We start from the raw sequence: 19,281 nt of genomic DNA, 5'->3' as shown, positions 1-19,281 counted from the left end.
ACACCGAGAGGGTAAAAATTCAGAGTTTTATAAATGGCATACGGGACGTCGAAACAAAGCGAGCTACATACGCACAGCCAAGGCCAACATTCCCAGAAACGGTATCTCATGCTCTGATTCAGGAAACAGCGTCGCTTCTGTGTAAGCCAGTTTTCAAAGCACGCCGTGTGGAAGTAGAAAGGCCAGAGTGGGTAGACGCAATATTGGAGGCGCTGAAAGGATCGCAAAAGCGGAGTGAAAGAGTTATCAAATGCTTCAAATGCGGGAAGCCCGGTCACATTGCACGTCATTGCGATCTTGGTCCTGGTAGTTCCAACTTGGGTGGCCGTAAACGCAAAGCTGGAGGAGATGAGCAAGAGCGTGCCATATGTAAAAATCGAGAGCTAGCTCCAGCTATTGAATGTCCTGTGGTATCTGGAAGGAAATCAAGCAGTCTTACCGTCAGAGGGAATGTGGATGGCAAGAAGCGTGTACTAACTGTAGATACGGGCGCATCTCATTCCTTGATTCGATCTGATTTAGTCAACAGGAGAGTAAAACCGTTACTTGGGGCAAGGTTGAGTACGGTAACAGGCGAGTATAACCAAGTCCAGGGAGAAGTGATATGTGAAGTCCTAATTGGGAAGGTCATGGTTCTACACAAATTCGTTGTGGCGGAGATCGTTGATGAAGTCATATTGCGAGTGGACTTCTTAGTTGACCATGACATCAGGATCGATATGCCAAGAAAGATTATGCGCTATGAGAACCAGGATGTGCCACTTAACTTCAGTTTGGAAGAAGGGTTCCGCAGTAATCGAGTGCTGGTGAAAGAGATCCGACAAAAACCGCAAAAGTCAAAGGCAGCAGATCGGGCAAGGGTTGATGGAACGAATGGGCCAAACAAATCAAAACCGAAGGTACCTGTGAGAGAAACACTGGCATTGAAAAGCCCTAACGGACGTACTAAAACGAAGGAAAGAATTTCGCAGAAAGAATGCAAGGATGGTTTCAAGCCAAGGCACACTACTGCTGTGAAGCGTCGGAACGATACTGATTATGCAAAGAAAATCCGTCCAGCGCAAGCTCTACGAAGTAGTTGATTGGCCAAACAACAGGAACGAACCAGGGTATTGAGTAGTACGATGAAACACAGGTACGATGAGTACAATAATTCGAAAGGTTTCTTGGCGGGAGATTTGGTACTGTTATACAACCCTCACCGGCGGAAAGGTGTTCCATCCAAATTTCGGTGCAGTTGGGAAGGCCCGTACAAAATTGTGAAGAGGATCAGTGACACCATCTACCGCATACAAACAATTGGGAAACCACGAAGTAGAAGGGTGGTTCATTTGGAGATGCTAGCAGCGTTTAGATCGAGAGATTTGTCTGATCGGGACGATCAGACTTAGGTGGAGGGCAGTGTTACGAATGTTGCCAACACTAAGGGGTGCTGCCATCTCTATGCCGATGCTAAGCAGTGACGTGAATGCACATCAATAATTTAATCATTTTGTTTACACCTATGTACGTACACGCAGCGGAGAAGAGATGCACAACCACATGCAGATATCTTATCTGAGATGCTCCTAAAGGTATGCAATTATAATTGTGGAAGTGTCGCTCACACATACAAGCGCATGGGGTATGAGAGAAGCTATAAAAATTATACATCTGTAGTTGTAGCTGAGAAATTTATAACTAACTAGTAAGTTCTGGAATTAGAAAAGCCTAGAAATATGCAACGAGGAAATCGGACAGTATAAAACGGCGACAACAGTAGAGGCGAGAGATCAGTTTCATTTAAGCTATCAGTCAATTTGGTTATTAAGCAAGCTAGTTGCAAAGTATAAGTGTTATTGTGAAGTACTTTAATAAAGGCAATTTTTCCATTATTCAATATTGGAGTTTTTTTGTTCAACAGTTTAGCGATACGAACGTTAGCAGAAGATTGCAAATAAGGGAATTGCAGTAAATTCGTTACAATATGTAGCTACGTACGACCATCAATGGCCTATCTTCTGTGGTGATTGGGACCTTCTTTAACTGCGTAAAACAAAATCAGAAGTGATGGCGTCATCACAACTTTGTCGAAGCTTTGTCAATATCGTAACATGTGGAGAGTGAATCCATTCCTTTTTCTGCCGATTGCGAACAAAGTGACTCAGATATCTGTGCGCACTTTTTTGTTTCAAAGGATTTTGTAAATTGAAACAATGTTTGCGAAATTAGAACTATTTTCGAAAGAGGTAAATCAATAATACCGAACTTCGAAATTTGAAGTTCGATTATATTTTTCTAATGTTTTCGCTGTCAATGCTGAATGTTTTTTGCAGGGTAAAAATTTGAATAACTTTTGAGACTTTGCGCCGTTCTTTGTAAATTTTGATTTCAGATAAACCGTTTTGGGGGTTGGTCATCTCTGAGTTCCCTACCGTTTTCCGATTTGAATTAAGTTCTTTCTCAAAACGAAAGAAGATTAAGGAAAATGTATGAAATTGAAACCAACATTTTCGGAATTCGAGCTGATCTCGGTAAAGTTAATTCAATAACTACGAATTTCGAAATTAAATTTCTTTTTTTTCGCAAGAAACCAATTATCTATGTATATCTACTATCTACATACAACGAATCTATGAATTCCTAAAATATAAAATTTAATTAAAAAGAAAAAGTTGCTCGACGGGTCCTACGTGTTATATACCGACTCCAATAGACAATTGTAAAGCACTAATTTTACGTGGCCGAACTGCACTCGGAGTGGGCACGCTACCGCCACACCATGCGGCCGTAAATTAAAAAAAAAAAATGGAAACACTGCTTATTTCGTAAAAAGATTAAGAAAAATTTATGCAATTGAAACGATTTTTTTCAAATTCGAACTAGTTTCGAAAATTTAAATTTAATTTTCTTCAGGAGGAAATCTTGTCATTACATCACGTTCATAATTTGTTTACCGCCTCTATAGATAAAATATTAAATGTAAAATAAAACAATAACACAAAATATTTTTTTTTTTAATATATATCTGCTGGTTAACGCTATATTTATTCAATATACTTTTTTCTTGTTTTACAAAACCGTGTATTTTCTATATAAATGACATACATATACGAATAATTAGGTATAAACCAGTAGTGTAGCGAAATGAAAAATATGCAAACAATAAAGCTAAATAAATAAATAAATAAAAAATACAAATTTCAATATTTCCCCACTTTCTATGCTTTACTTAAAACATCTTCGAAAATCTTTACAACGAGCCAAAAAGGCAATTTACTACAAACAGCTACAATAAACTACATACATTTTTATAATATTGGTGGTGTAAAAAGTACAAATCAAAAACTCTAAAATTATGAGCCATAAATCAAGCACTATTTGCCCATTGTTGGTGATGTGTGTATGCCTGGGTAATATTCGAAACTAAAAAACTTTTTCGTAGGCACGCTATAAGCAAAGTTGAATGTTGTTGCTTTATTATTGTTTGTTGTAGCTGCTGTTGGTGATTTTGTTGTTGTTCGTTTGCACGTTGTAGAGCATTTTTTGTGGTTGTGGTGGCGGTTGAAACATTTAATGATCCTTGAGAATGAGCTCGACGAAAGCGGTATCGAGATCGTCTCCAATATCCTTGTATCGTTCCTTCTCCAAGACAAGATCGTCTAATGAAGTGAAGAGTTTGAAAGAAAAATGATAAAACAAAAGTTGTAAGAAAAATATAATTAGAAAAAATATTTTTGAAAAAATTAAAACATAAATAAATTACATTGAAAGAAACTTAAGTACATATAACATTGAATAGAAAAAATTTTAAATTAGCACCACAGTAAAACTAAACTATTTTCAAAATTCGAACACATCTTAAATTGCAAAATATTTGCATTTTAAAATTGATTGATAAGCGAATAGCTGTCTGGAAATCGTTAAAAAAAAAAACACGAAAACCTCAAAACTATCATTAATAATCAATTTCGACTAGTTTTGAAATTCGGAACACATCCTAACTTAAAGAAATTTATATTCTAAAATTGATTGAAATTCGAAAAGTTGTCTCCTAATCGTTAAAACCGATCGATCAATAATGATCGAACAATTCAAACTATTTTCGAAACACGATTTATACTAAATTTTCAAAAATAACACGAAAAGTTGTCCTTAATCGTTAATCATAAATGATAATCGAACAATTCGAACTATTTTCTTAACGCGAATTATATTCCAATTTTCAAAAACAACACGAAAACTAGAATCTATTATCAATTTCAATAACTTTCCAAATTCAAAACACATCCCAACTTCAAACAAGTTAATATTTTAAAATTGATTGAAATTCGAATAGATATTAAACTTATACAAAATAAAGAAGTGAAGTGCATTTTCTAAATGCTACCTAATTTTGAAAAAAGTTGACTTCAAAATAAATGAATAAATTTCGAAAAGTTTTAAAACAAAAATCGAACTATTGCCACAGTCGACATCATTTTAAAATTCGAAATTAGTTTTATTATACCTTCAGTGCCAAAACCGGGAAAATAATTTTTATTTTAATTTTTTTTGTTAAATTACGAACTATTTCTGATAAAATCTGACTTCGAATTTTTTGAATTATTTTCTAAAATTTTTAAAACTTGTTCCTTAAAATCTGAAAATAAAAACTTAGTTCGAAGCTTATACAATTTTTCGGAAATTAAACTTTTATCACAATCGACATTCGAAATTCGAAATCAGTTTTCTTTGTATTAGTGAATGGACTCAAGTGCCAGTGAAGACTATTCTAACTAAATAATTTTACAGAACGACAAAATGCAAAAAAAAAAATTTTAGTGTTTTAAACGAACTTTTTCTGATATAACATAGTTTGGAAATTGTAGAATTTCGAAAAATTTTAAAAGCTCCTTTCTTGAAATTGTGCAATAAAAAAAAACAAATTTGTAGAAACATTTTTGAGCCATTTGCGATATTTCAAACCGAACTCAAAATTTCAACTAGTGATAATTTTGTCGAAATTCAATTTCGACGTTTTTAAGCTTATGAAAAAAAATGCGATAATAATATCGAAATACTATTACGATTTATTCATTGGTAAAATATTTATTATTTTATAAAAAAAGAAACATAAAAATTGTAAGAAAAAATTTAGAACACCGTTCTTTTTCCAAAATTGGAATTGAAATACTTAGTTTTCGCTATTTATGAATAGGCTTTCCTTTCGAATTTAATGGGATTTCAAAACTTTTTTGCATATGAAAATAAACTAAGTAGTTACCTAATATCAGTTTCCTAACACATTTTTCTATCGAAAATATTCACTATCTACTAATTCATAAAAAAGTGAACATTGCAATTTCGAAAAACTTTAAAACTTTGCTTGAATCTTGGAAAAAACCAATAAGACAACTTTTCGAAACTTATGCATATCTTAAAAATTCGAACATAAATTCGAAATCTGAGCTATGTACAAAAATAAAAAAAATCGTTTTTTTTGCTCGAAACTACTGAAATAAATTCAATAAGCCTATGAAAAAAAAGACGAATGCAGGATGCTTTCAAACGTCTTAATAGTTTCGTGGCAAAATTTTTATTTTGAAATATGAATTTTATACTAAAAACCGTTAACTTCGAAATAAATTAAATTCGAAAACTTTTGACTCATTTTGAATTATTTTATTAAATTGTAATTAAGACACGTTTTTAAAACGCGAACGATGAAAATAAAACAGTTTTTTTTTTCGAATTATTCACTTTCGGTACTCCGAACAATATATGTACATTTCAAATTTTTATTATTTAAAAAAAGTTATATCTAAACATGTGGCAAATTTTTCTCGACTTCAAATATTTGTGCCTTAAAAAAAACAATAAAAGCAATCGATTTTGAAATGCTTACAGTCGATCCTTAAAATATTTCCAAAATCTCAAACATATTTTTTTAATTTTCAAAAAAAATCTTCGAATTTGTCACCAATAAATTTATATAAACTTTCGTAATTTACGACATTCAATTTATTTTCGAAGCAGATCAATTGCTTTAAAATTTCAAATAATCTTTGTCAAAATTAGAAAACAACTAAATTATTAATTAGATAATGGATTATACTAAATCAATGCAATAAATAATATTTGCAAAACTCTAGTTCCGAACCTGGATATATTTTCGTAATTTGCAAAAGTTTTATTTCGAAAAATTTTAAAACTATTTTTTTTTTTTTTTGCAATACCATAAAAAACATAATTATTTAGACAAACAAGAACTGAGTAGTTTTCGAAGTTTGTACGAAATTCACCAAAGACAGAAAAAATGCGATACATTATAATATAAAATGTACAAATTAGTTTGGGTTTATTAACCGATATCGCGCCATCGATTTTCGATAGGATTTGGGCTCAGGAAAATAAGTTCCACTACGCATACCCAAAAAATAATTTTCGAGCCTGCGAAAAAAATGGTGAAAGGGTCAATTTTTCGACCCAAAAACACCCCAAAACCCAAAAAATATTTTTTTCTAATATTTTTATTTGCCTTCAAATATTATATTTTATCAATTTTGATGAGCTCAAGGCAGTTTAAAAAATTGAAACACAGTTTAAATGTTTGTATTTCTAATTTTATTTGGTCGATATTTCGATCTCATTCCAGGAAACAATTGAATATGTTTGACCGACAGTCGGTTTCCTGAAGATGACCTCAGAAAGAGATCGAAATATCGACCAAATAAAATTAGAAATACAAACATTTAAACTGTGTTTCACGTTTTTAAACTGCCTAGAGCTCATCAAAATTTAATAAATTTTTTTTTTTCAAAAAACAGTTATCGCCAACGTTTTTACAACAGTTTCTTGAAAAAAAAAAAATATTTTTTGGGTTTTGGAGAGTATTTTTTTTTCGCAGGCTCCAAAATTGTTTTTTTAGGTATGCGTAGTGGAACTTTTTTTTTTCCTGAGCCCAAATCCTATCGAAAAATCGATGGCGCGATATCGGTTAACTTTCGTCCATACAAATCGACCCAGGTTAGTACACATACACATAACTAAAAATATAAATAACTGAATAATTTTCGAAATTAACATAAACAAAAAGAAAAAATAAGACAAAATTTACACCTATATAAGAAAATAAAAAATATAAATACACAACATAAACTTTATAATGCAAAATAAAAAATTTTTTCAAATAAAAAAATTTAAATTACCTCTTTTGCATCATTAGACGGCACAGGATTCATAAGCAGCAGCATCATTCATTGGCAATGGCATATTGAAGTTGTTAGTGCAGCAGCCGCGTCGTTTTGCGGTATTTGCTTTTATTATATTATTAAGCTGAAAAGTTGCTGTTAGCGTGAAATCGGAATTAAAAAAAAAAAACACCCGCAAGCAACAATTTTTCGTTCCCCTTAACGCAGCTTACCAATCAGGCTTAGTTGTATGTGTTTAAAGAGCTTTCAAATAAGTTTTACATACTTTTTATTAATCATAAATAAATCAAAAAAAGGTAGCAAATGCATTGATTCAAATTGAATATTTAGCTTTTAATATGTTTACAATATCTCTTGAGGATCATCTAAACTAAACGTTTTCATGCAAACAACTAAAAACTGGCAGCTTTGTGTAGCGGCTGAAATTATCGCCTATGTCATAATCATGTCCAAAACAGAGGTTATAACTCGAACACTTTTGGTGTATTTAAATACGGTTGACTCTTAACTAATTTGGGAAATTTCAGGTTTCATTTCTTCGAATATTGCTTGAGCAAAATTAAGCTGTTGGCGCTGCTTCGGCTGGAGCTTCTGCTGCTGGCGCTGCATCCGATGGTGGAGCAGCTTCCGCGTCAGGTGCTGCTGGCTGTGCACCTTCAGCTGCAGCTGGTGCTGATTCACTTGCAGCCACTGGATCTGCTGCTGGAGCACCTTCTGCTGGTACTCCTTCAACAGGAGCAGCTTCGCCTTCTGCTGGTAGTGCTGCAGCGTCACCCTCTGCTGGTTCTGCACCTGGTGGTGGTGCTTCATAATTCTTCACGAATGGCACCTCAGCACCTTCTGGTGGCAAATCGATGGAATACTCAAATGGTGGTGGAGGTGGTGGTGGTGGTGTTGGTTCCTTTGCTGGCTCTGGTTCAGCAACTTCACCTGCGGGAGCAGCTCTGGAAGCTCTTCTTGGCACGCCTTCTGCACCTTCTTCAGCGGCAGCAGCTTCTGCGGCGGGGTCAGCCTCAGCAGCTGCAGCTTCTGCAGCAGCAGCAGCTGCTGCTTCTGCTTCCGCTTTGGCAGCTTCAGCGGCAGCAATTTCTTCAGGCGTAGGCGTTGGTAATTTTGGTGTTGGTGGTTTGGGATTACGTGGTGTCCAGAATGGTTCGAGTCCCGGTATTAGATCCATGAAGGCCAAGTCAAGACTGTCGCCAACTAAGCAATAACGTTCCTTCTCCACAATTATTTCATCTTTGCATGTAGCACGGAGTTCAAGTTATGGTCGTTTAGAGTAGCAGGTTGATTTGTTTTATGAGCGATGATATGGAAGATAGCAAGAACATGCGAGCCGTAAAATTAGAAAATATAGTAAAGTGCAAATTAATAAGAAATAAAAACATGTGACAGAAGCAAAACCCTTAAATTAATAATAAATAAAAGTATTTTCGGTTTGGTTAGTGAAACAATTGACAGGCAATGGGAAAGCGTTATTTGTAACACACACAGCAAGAGCACATCGATTCAGTCATCCAATGAAGTTTAAAACGTCGAGCAAACTATAAACTTCCAATTAGAGTGATTACAATTTTGCTTTCAAGTTTTATTTGTTTAAAACAATCGCACTAAATCAATAATCACAGTTACATATATCTATATCTCAATTATTCATTTTTCCCATTAGGTACTTAAGCCGGTGGCGCATCAGCAGAAGGAGCAGGTGCTGCTTCTGCGGCAGATTCGGCTGGTGGTGCATCAGCAGCTGGTGCTGGCGCGGGTGCACCATCTGCAGGCGGGGCACCCTCAACCGCTGGAGCAAGTACACCTTCTGCAGCTGGAGCAGCACCCTCAGCAGGTACAACACCATCAGTAGCCAGGACACCTTCAGCAGCTGGTGCGCCCTCCGCAGGTGGTGCACCCTCCGCAGGTGGTTCATCTTCTACAACACCCTCTGCTGGTGCCTCTTCAGTTGGTGGTGGTGGGATTGACGAAGGATCAAAGTTCTTTACATATGGCACTTCAGCGCCCTCTGGTGGTAAATCGATGGAATATTCGAATGGTGGTGGCGGTGGTGGTGGTGGTGTTGGTTCTTTTGGTGCCTCAGGTACAAATTCAGCGGCCTCAGCAGCACCTTCACCAGCTGGCGCGGCACCTTCGACACCTTCGATGCCACCTTCTGCAGCCGCTGCGGCATCACGTTCAGCTGCATCGGCGGCAGCTTCCGAGGCTAAAAGTGCAGCCGTTTCGGCAGCAGCAACTTCCTCTGCTGTTGGAGTTGGTGTTCTAGGTTTGGGATTACGATCGGTGTAGAATGGTTCCATTCCCATTAAATCAACGAATGCCATATCGAGACTGTCGCCTATCAGCGCATAATGTTCCTTCTCTATAATCATCTCATCTGCGGTGGGTGGTTGAAGGTGTGAACCCAAAGCGACGACGAGGTAGTTTATGGGTCAATTTGGAGCACACGTTGGATGATTGGTTGTTTGTTGGGTTTTTATTTTTAATTGGTAGGTTGGTTGGTTGGTTGAACGAACGGTTTATTTTTTCATGGTGGTTGTTAAGTAAACGTTTATCAGTAAAAGTTAACGAAAGCGGCAAATGATGTGGCAAGATGTGTAAAATAGTGAAAAATAAAATAAAAAAGACAAAATTAAAAATTAAGCTATAAATAAGAACCTTTAAAGCGTTTACTATTATCGCTGAATACATACATCCTTAGTGTCTTGAAGTGACTTGTGTAGACAAAAAATTATTTCGGAGAACAGAAAAATTTTGTTTAAGGTGGAAGAAACACAGCAGCACGAATAACGCAAAATTTCTACGATAATTGCAAACACCGTGCAACAAACAGTTTCCGTGTCAATGCCTTTTCGGCGGAATTCAAGCTCCAACTCAAGCTGAAGGGCCTAGAAACATGCAGTGGTATTTTCAAATAAGTTTTCATTACAGCTAAAAGTTTTATGTCTGAGAATTTTTAAGGCACTAAAGGGGTCGAAATTTCGTATGCCCTAAAATTTTTTTTATTTGTCCACCTGTTCGAAAACACCCATGATTCAATCACAAGAGGTTTGCTCGACAGACACATTTTTTGACAATTGCAGCAATTTTGCTCCCAAATCGAATTGACATCCGTTAACTGTGTTGTTTCTTTGCGAATTTTTGAAAAATATTAGTAGTAGAAATAGGAAGCAATTATTTTACAAATACCCGATAAGTACTTAACTGCATAATTCCTTAGAACATTTATTTTATGACGAATTTATGAACTCTGCCATGATCTATTAGTGTGGCTGAACATAGGTTTTATAAAAAGTACGGACACCAAGGAATCCTGCACTTTCGTAAACCTATGAACATACGAAACCTAAGCTAATCAAAATTCATCGTTCAACGTCAAAACCTCGGCTATTAAATCGATTCACGTAAAAATGTCATTAGTAAATAATGGAGATGCCATAACGAAATGTACTCATTGGGAATGTTAAATTATACAGGTAAAAGTCTAGAGCAGGTGTCTACTGCTAATACGCGTCCAAAAATATCGAGAGGTGACCTCGACAACAATAATCCTAAGGCGGAGATATTTGCAATTGAAGTTGGCGATTTTCATGTGGTTGTTATAATGTTTTTGTGCACTGAAAATTATGTGTACAAAGGGATTTTGCACGCATTTAATATTGATCCCACCTCATTGGTGGGCCGGCCATGGTAATTTTTTATAAACTCGGCTGAAGGCCGCCAACGCAACCCGGGTCATTTTTCGGGTTTTCGTCAATATCTTTTGAACGAGCTAAAATTTTGATTTCAGCCTTCGAATTACTGTTATTGAGTCAATACGTGTTTTTTGACACTTCTCTCGGTATTTTTGGGCGCGTATTAAAAGTCGAACTTCTGTTCTATTAATTCCGTATGTTCGGAACATTCGTCTCCATTTTAGAATTTGGAGAATCAGTTTATATTTGGAATATTATGCATATTCGGACCTCGTGAGGTAGTATCAAATGAATGTATCCCGAATATTCTAAATTAACGGTTTATCCGTTTAACGAAAAAGAGCTTTCCGAAATTTCAGAATAAAGAGGTGAATACACCCTGTGTAGCAGAACCGAACAAAAGCTTAACTCTTCTGTCAAAGTCAATGTAGGAATATAAAGTTCTAAGACAATAAGCCATTTTCTTTTGTTTTTGTTTTTTTCAGTTCATTGCGGCTGCTGAGTAGCGTATCACCCAATATCGGCTGCCTGTTAAAAATCATGCTATCTCAAAATATTTTTCAAAATTTTCCTAATTCAGGTTTTCCCACAAAACCACCCTATATTAGAGTTAGATTGAAGAACGATTCATCTGAGAATACTTTTCATTAACTACCTCTTATGACAAAATGCATTGAACTTATGCTCATGTAGGGAGTTTTGGAACCAAATTTTGAGATAGTGCATTTTTGAATAAAATTCTAACATACGGCATTCTTCAAACAATATCTGAAAGAAGGACCAAACCAACATAACACGAAATATTTAGACGAAAATGAATTATTTTCCCAAAAATTTTTGCCACTTACAAATTTATTATCACTACTAATATACTACTAAAGGTACTTGTCTACACAATTTCACTGAAGGGGATTGAATTATTCCCCGTTTTCCTTACTTCGTAAAAGCAACCCCTCCAGATTTTTCAATTTGGGAGTGTCAAAGATCTGTCATCATTGAAGAACAAACCTCTAGTAATTGAATCATGGAAAACACCAAAGTTTTGGAAAATATGCTTCGAAACCTTAAAACCAAAGTAATTTGTAACGTTTTCGCTTAGAATTTTCTCTGAAATTTATAAAATTTTTGCTGAAAGCATTTAAGTTCCTGCAAATGCAGAAAAATATTTCTATTACGGAAAGTTTTCTTTTTTTATAATTGGTATGCGTTTTCTTAGGTGGCAAGTAGGAAAAAAATTGCGAATTATAAGGCTTTTGCTTTTTTCGAGATCTGACTTCGAGCCTACTGTTTAAACTTGTTAAGAAAAAAAATTATACCATTAAAATGAGAAAACAAGTTGAGTTGAAAAATACAATTTCGTACTTTGAAAGCACAAACCCATGTTTTCGAACCTTCGAAAACAGAAAAAAATGTGTTGATTCAAACTTATCATATCATCATATACATTATTTGTAATTGCTATTTTTATGTACGGGTCCCTTGTTCGCTCTTATTTGGAATCCAAATCTATAAATAAAATTTTGGTTGTAAAGAGCGAGCTTTGGGCAATTTTGGTCGTAGTGCTTTTGTTTAGCTATATTTTATTAAAATAATTTGTTAAAAATAAACGATTGTGAGCACACAAAGAAATATATTGTACTATAGCACTATTGTGAATAATTGCACTGCATTACCGGCAGTTGCCATTGTACGCTAGATGACAGCACAGGCTGTAAGTTAATAGAACAGCTGATTTCTGTTGATATTTGATGAGACTTTTATATTGGTTGCGCAAGATGCGCACAGGTCAGGCTCGTATATATTATTTCGAATTGCTGTTTTTATGTACGGGCCCCTTTTTCGCTCTTATTTGGGATCCAAATCTATAAATAAAGTTTTGGTTGTAAAAAGCGAGCTTATGGCAATGTTGGTTGTAGTGCTTTTCTTTAGCTATATTTTATTATAATAATTTGTTAAAAATAAACGATTGTGAGCACACAAAAAAATGTATTTGTACTATGGCACTATTGTGAATATTTGCGCTGCATTGCCGGCAGTTGCCATTGTACGCTAGATGGCAGCGCGAACTGTATTGCACGCTAGATGACAGCGCAGGCTGTAAGTTAATAGAACAGCTGATTTCTGTCGATATTTGATAAGAGACTTTTATATTGGCTGCGCAAGATGCGCACGGGTCAGGCTCGTAAAAATAAATGTTTTTGTAAGATAGTGTTTTACTTATATTTGTAAAGCAAAGGAAATACCACAAAAAAAACTAACATGAAGCAAGTGTTGCATACTTCAAGGGGTAAACTGTATTTGCTACTTTTTATAGCCCTTTACGTACTTTGTATAAAAATTTTATTTAAAAAGATCCCTTGTACTATTCTCTAGCGGCCACTTAAAAACTTTTTGAAAACTTTCGAAACAGGGCTTGAAAACAGAACGCTTGGGAGAACATTTATAACGATTGTTGCATACTTAGGATGTGAAATTGACTTTGCTGCGCCCTTTTCGTATTTTGTATACACATTTTTTTCTTTTCTTTTGCAAGAAGACCCTTGCAAAAAACTTCAATCAACAATTCTTAAAAAAAAATTTAACCCTCTAGCGAACACGCTCAAAGTTTTTCGGTAAATTTCGAAAATTTTTTGTGGATCTTTGTGGATTTGGTAAAATATTAGGGTACATAATTATTGAACATGCCTGCAAAAATCGTTGAATCATGTGGTCCACTTGTGTCATACTGGAGCACTCTATGGATTACTCTGATATAATGCTGAGCTGTTGTATATGGTCCAGTCCTAGGACATCGCAATGTTAATTGGACCATATTTTTTGTATGAATTGTGGTTAATTTTGGAGCACTCGCTTGGTCCATAGCGAGTACTCCATACATGCATGCATGAAGTACTCGCCATTTTTGCAGGGATATTATAACCCCTAGCGACAACATGCATAAATATAATTCTTGGAACACTTTTGAAAAAGTTGTATGCTTCGTTCAGCTTGAGTTGGCTTTGTTCTGCAACTTAAACGCTATTGCACTATGTTATTACAGTGATAAAAAAATATTAATCATCAAGATTTGGAACACAAATTAGTTAGTTTTACGAAATTCGCATATCGTTACGATCTAGCCAGAATGATGAATTTTGTATTATTGCGGTTGTTGAACTAACAATTGAATATTTTATATAATCTTAAAAGTTTTCAGAAAATATCTTGGCTTTTTTCAACAACAATAAGATTTTAATCTTAATTTTGCAACATTCATTCATATTTCTGACAAGTGCGCAACCATTCAAAACAATATAAAATTATTTTTGAAAAAATACTTTATTTGTGCAAATTGCAATTGAATCATATGTATGTATGTAAATGTATCGCATGTAAAAACATAAATATATTTGTAATTTGTTCACGTAATCTAGTTGATTTCATGTGTAAGTATTTTCTTTTTTTTTTTTAATGCAAAACTACATGCAGTTTTTTTTTTAAACAACAGCAAAGGTAATGTTTTGTGTTTGTTTGTTGCTTACAATTTGTTGCTAAAATATTATAATTTTTTATTTCTGTTGAAAATTTGAAAATTGGAGAAAGGCATTGTACTTGCATCTAAAGGATTCAATGATATTTAGAGAATGTATGAACGAAGAGTGTTGTTGGGAATATATATGCATGTATACCAATAACGGTATATAGTCTTGAAATTTTTTTTTTTGTGTTTATACTTTACAATAATCAAGTAAATATGTCATTATTAATACGTACATAGCAGTAACATAGAAGTCACATACAAGCGCACAAAGTTCAAAAAATAAAATAAAATAAAATAATAATTTTTTTTTTTTATTTAAATATATAATTATAAATTAATGTCGTCGCATTTAACATAATAATGCGTTTTTGTTGTTGCAATGCTTTATTAGATAATAAAAATATGTATGCATATTTTGTTTACAATGTTTTTGGATTGCTTTATATAAAGTGGCAGCAGAAGCAACAGTAATAAAATACAAATTTTAAAAAATATAAATAAATAAATAAAATAAATTTAATAAAAATTAAAATATAAATCTAGACACAACTACAATCTTAAAACAAAGAGAAAAATTAAACATTGAAATTAAAATACATAAAACAAAAAATAAATAAATATTGCAAGCACAATATGGGTATTACTTGATATAAAGCATAGATGGGCAATTTTCATTAACATTTACTAAAAAAAAAACGGAATAAAAAGGCGTTCTTTTTTTTTTTTTGAAAGATATGCATTTTTTTCTTTTAAAATTTATATAAACGATAGGAAAAACTTCAGAAATATGTGGCTTTTGAATTTTTCGAAGATTAGACTTTGTAACCGCATAACAACTGTTATATAAATATGCAAAGAAAAAGTTGTTGCCTTAAAATGCGAAAAAAGCCGAATCACGGCCACATTTTTTTTTTTTTAATTTTCGTAATAAGTTAATTAAAAAAAAAAAACCGAAAGCTAATTTCGAAAAACGGAGAAATCACTTTTTTGCTTATGGCTCCACCGTAACAAAAAAAATTATTTGGTCCAATACTCACAAAAAAAATCGAGTTTGGCCTAAAGTGTAATGAAAACTGTGCATCTATGATATCAAATAAACCTTTAAAATTTCTTACTTTTTTACTGGCATATGTTAATATTTATAGTGTATTTTTAGATCCTAATCTTATTACAATTATGCCATGCGACAAACACAGCCGCGGCTGTGTAATTTTTTAAAGTGAAGGAATACTGCTGTTGCAAAAAACTTGTCCACTATTATTGCTTTTCTATTACTGTTCGGTAGCAATCGCGGAATCAGGCAACTCTAACACAACTTTATCACAACAAAACTTATTCAAGAAAAATAAAACAAATTTTACTTAAATATTTTGTTCGGTTAAATTTATAAAAGTTCTATTTAAAGCACATGCACTGCTTGAAATCTCAATATTCGATTATCTGAGGAGACCACACATCTAAGCAATGTGGCCTAACCGCTTGCAACTTGTCTCAAAAATATACATTCCAAAAATTTATATCGACGAATGAACGGTATATCTGGTAGCACAGGCCTCTTAATCGGATGAGTTACAAATAGTGTTTCGTTCTAGAGGCCTCTCACGGTGTGTTCTAAACAATTTGACAATTGAACACTTCAAAAAAAGACAAAAACTTAAATGCCTGATCTTGATATCATAATATTATTACTGATGCTACGTATCTAGCAATAAATCAGCAGAAAAATATAAAGAATTGATTCCAATTTTGGCGGTTTTTGCTCTGAATCCGTCATATTCAAGGTTAAAAACCGCTGTGACTGGGAGGTCACAATCAGAGATCACGTTGTTCCTCACAAATCACGGGATCGGCCAACATTAGCTTATAACCACGTGCTTGAAATGGGTTTAAACCAGGGTTGCGCGTTTACAACATTTTTTGGATTGTTTACACTTTCATTGTAAACAGATGTAAATAATTGTAAATGTAAACAATTGTAAATATTTACCAGCATATGTCATTTCAACTTATATTGTAAACTGTCAAGTCAAACAGATGGATTTGAAAGGTCCAAAAATTTACGTTTTATTTATTATAAAATGAAAATTGACCAAAACAATGAAGAATCGGACAGTGAAAATGAATACAAAATATTAAATATTAAAGCGTATTTTTTTATTATTTCTTTAAAACTGTTTGAAAAATAGTGAAAATACTTAATTCATAGTAGATTGTTTCTGACTCATAAAAAAAGCAAAAAAAAATAGTTTACAATTGTTTACAAAAATGAATTGTTTACGTAAACAATTAGCTTGTAAACAATTACATTGTTGTTACACAGTTCCTGTAAACAATGTAAACAGTTTACAGGCCCAACCCAGGTTAAACGTTTGCCCTACCGATTGTAAAATTCTTACACTTTCAAAACTGTTTCAATAATTTCATGTCCTCCCCGTCATCTCATTTTGTCGCACGGCACTATTAGCACTTTTTCGTGTGGCGATGATATTATAACAAAATATTTTATTTTTTCAATTCAAGTGAATTTTTATGTTTTCAATAATTGGAATGTAATTAAAATGCGCATTTGAAGTCAAAAATATGCATGTGTAGTAACCTGTGTCGATTTGTATGGACGAAAGATAACCGACATCGCGCCATCGATTTTTCGATAGGATTTGGGCTCAGGAAAAAGTTCCACTACGCATACCCCAAAAAAAAAATAATTTTCCAGCCTGCGAAAAAAAATGGCGAAAGGGTAAATTTTTCGACCAAAATACTACCCAAAACCCAAAAAATATTTTCTTTTTCAAAAAATTGTAAAAACGTTGGCGAAACTTATTTTTTTGGGTATGTGTAGTGGAACTTTTTTTCCTGAGCCCAAATCCAATCGAAAAATCGATGGTGCGATATCGGTTATTAAATCGACCCAGTCTAATGTGTAGTACTTAAAATACTTTTACTGTGTGTTAGAAAAAACAAGGTAATGACAATTTTTTATAATTTTGTTTTAGTTACAGCGTAGGGAATGATAATAAATGTCTTTTTTTTGTGCAAATTTTTGTCTTGTTTTTGTATCTTTGCTGTTGCTGTTGTTGCGCTAGATTGCATACTTTGCTGCACACATTTATAGTGCAATTGCAACAAAACATTTCTTAAATAATTATAATTATTTTTAATTTTTTATTTATTTTATAATTATGGAAGGATGCCCACTCCGCTGACTCGTTAACGGATAGGCCAGATCCGAACATAGACACCTCATAGGCAGCCAAAGGCACTACTTTACTTGCATACTTGTTTTTTTTTTTTATTTTAATTTATTTTTTTTTAATATATTTATTATACGAAGTCTAGCTTTTGTTCTTGTCTTTTTTTCATGCTGTCTTTCAACGTAGTAAATTACAAAGTGGAGTGTATTATGTTTGTTTAGGAAGAGGCCACATTGAAGCGAGTAGTGGGAGTGGCAGTGGCGTAGGTTTAGCAACATTTTCTTTTTCACATATTTTGAATATCATGCAGAGTGGCTTCCATTTCTTCTTGCAGCAGTTTATTCTTATTGCGTTCATTCATCAAGTCATCTGAGCGCAATAAAAGGCAAATATTGTTTGTTGGTCGTGTGTGTAATGTTTTACAATTTGTGTATTTTGAGTGTACAAAATTTTAGATGTTTTTTTTTGCAATTTGAAAGTACAGTTTAATACATAGTTTTTAAAACAAAATATCAAATAATAAACAAATAAATAACAAAACAATAAATATTCAATACATTTAAATACAGTTAACATTAAAATAAATTAATAATATTTTGTAACACAAAAATTTGTTTTAGTAGTTTTTTTTTTTTTTTGGAATAGCAAAATTTTTGCAGGCAATAGGCGTAGCAGGTGGGCGAGCGAGCAGGCAAACACATAAAATGAAAAATAATAACAAAGTTTGGTTTTTTAATTTTTAAAATATTTAGTTTAAATAAAAACAAAATCATACATATTAAGTTATAATAAAATACGTGTTTATTTAAAGAAATGAATAAAGTAAAAACAAAAATATTTAACAAAATAAAGTTCATTGAAAAAAATTTAATATAAATCTCAAAAATTTTAATAATAATTTCATAATAATTTTAAGTCATAAAAATTTCAAGAGGTCATTTAATTCACAGTTTCACTTAATAGTTTTGTATTTCTTTCTTTTAATTTTTCATATTTTCCTTATTAGATCTTTACTTAAACTTTTTTGTACATTACCCTTAAATTTTTTGTTGCTTATTGCTTAATTAAATTTTTTTATTTTATTTGCTATATTTATCCGCTTTGCAATTTAGTTTTTTCAAAATTTTTGATGAAATTAATAGTATTTTTTCATTAAAATTTGTTCTTTTACATTCTCGCAATTTTAGTTTTTTGATTTTTAAATAATTTTATCTTTAAGTTTTTATGGCTAAGTTTTTTTTTTACATACTACTTTCTCTTAAGTCTTAAATTGTATAATATTGTTTTTGTTTCATTCTTGTATTTGCTGTTTTTTTTTTATCTGTTATCGATTTAAAAATTTTTTCCTATCTTTTAATTTTTATTTCTTTAATTGTCGTAATCTTTATTTTAATTTGTTTTTTACTTCAATATTGAAATCTTAATTTATATTTATTTCATTTTTATTTTTTATTTTATTTTTATTTTTTATTTCTGGGTAATTTTTTTAATTGTATTATTTTATTTTTTTATTTATTTTATTTTTTTATATTTATTTAAATATTTGCACAACATATTTACAAAACCAAAGGATTAAAAACATAAAATTTTTCTGAACAAAAGATTTTTAATGTTTTTGTTCTTTTTTATTGTGTTTTTTAATAAAAAGTTTAATTTCAATTACCTTAATTTTGAAATTTGTTTCAGCGTTTAATTTT

The 19,281-nt window shown here is 32.7% G+C and overlaps 2 protein-coding genes across 16 annotated transcripts in view; one reads left to right on the top strand and one right to left on the bottom strand.

Moving 5' to 3' along the window:
- Positions 1 to 3,180: 3,180 nt before the first annotated feature.
- The window catches only part of Tm1 (tropomyosin 1), a 117,379-nt gene continuing 101,278 nt past the window's right edge, over positions 3,181 to 19,281 (bottom strand). For 5 of the 15 annotated variants that reach the window (XM_067786683.1, XM_067786675.1, XM_067786620.1 and 2 more), the window contains one exon: positions 3,181 to 3,641. In XM_067786683.1, the coding sequence (XP_067642784.1) occupies positions 3,553 to 3,641 (89 nt within the window). In that variant the 3' untranslated portion in view covers positions 3,181 to 3,552. Of the gene's footprint in view, positions 3,642 to 8,734; positions 9,556 to 14,563; positions 17,954 to 19,281 lie in introns of those variants that run through there. The other 10 variants (XM_067786598.1, XM_067786592.1, XM_067786586.1 and 7 more) reach the window with 3 other exon arrangements.
- On the top strand, positions 7,839 to 8,410 carry LOC137251869 (uncharacterized). Its single transcript, XM_067786780.1, has one exon. It carries the CDS (start codon positions 8,027 to 8,029, stop codon positions 8,384 to 8,386), a length of 360 nt encoding a protein of 119 aa, XP_067642881.1. The 5' UTR covers positions 7,839 to 8,026; the 3' UTR covers positions 8,387 to 8,410.

The sequence above is a fragment of the Eurosta solidaginis genome, chromosome 1 (assembly GCF_040869045.1).
Source record: "Eurosta solidaginis isolate ZX-2024a chromosome 1, ASM4086904v1, whole genome shotgun sequence".
NCBI classification, from domain to species: domain Eukaryota; kingdom Metazoa; phylum Arthropoda; class Insecta; order Diptera; family Tephritidae; genus Eurosta; species Eurosta solidaginis.
Note: the sequence above shows the minus strand (reverse complement) of the source record. Positions and strands in the feature narration are given on the sequence as shown.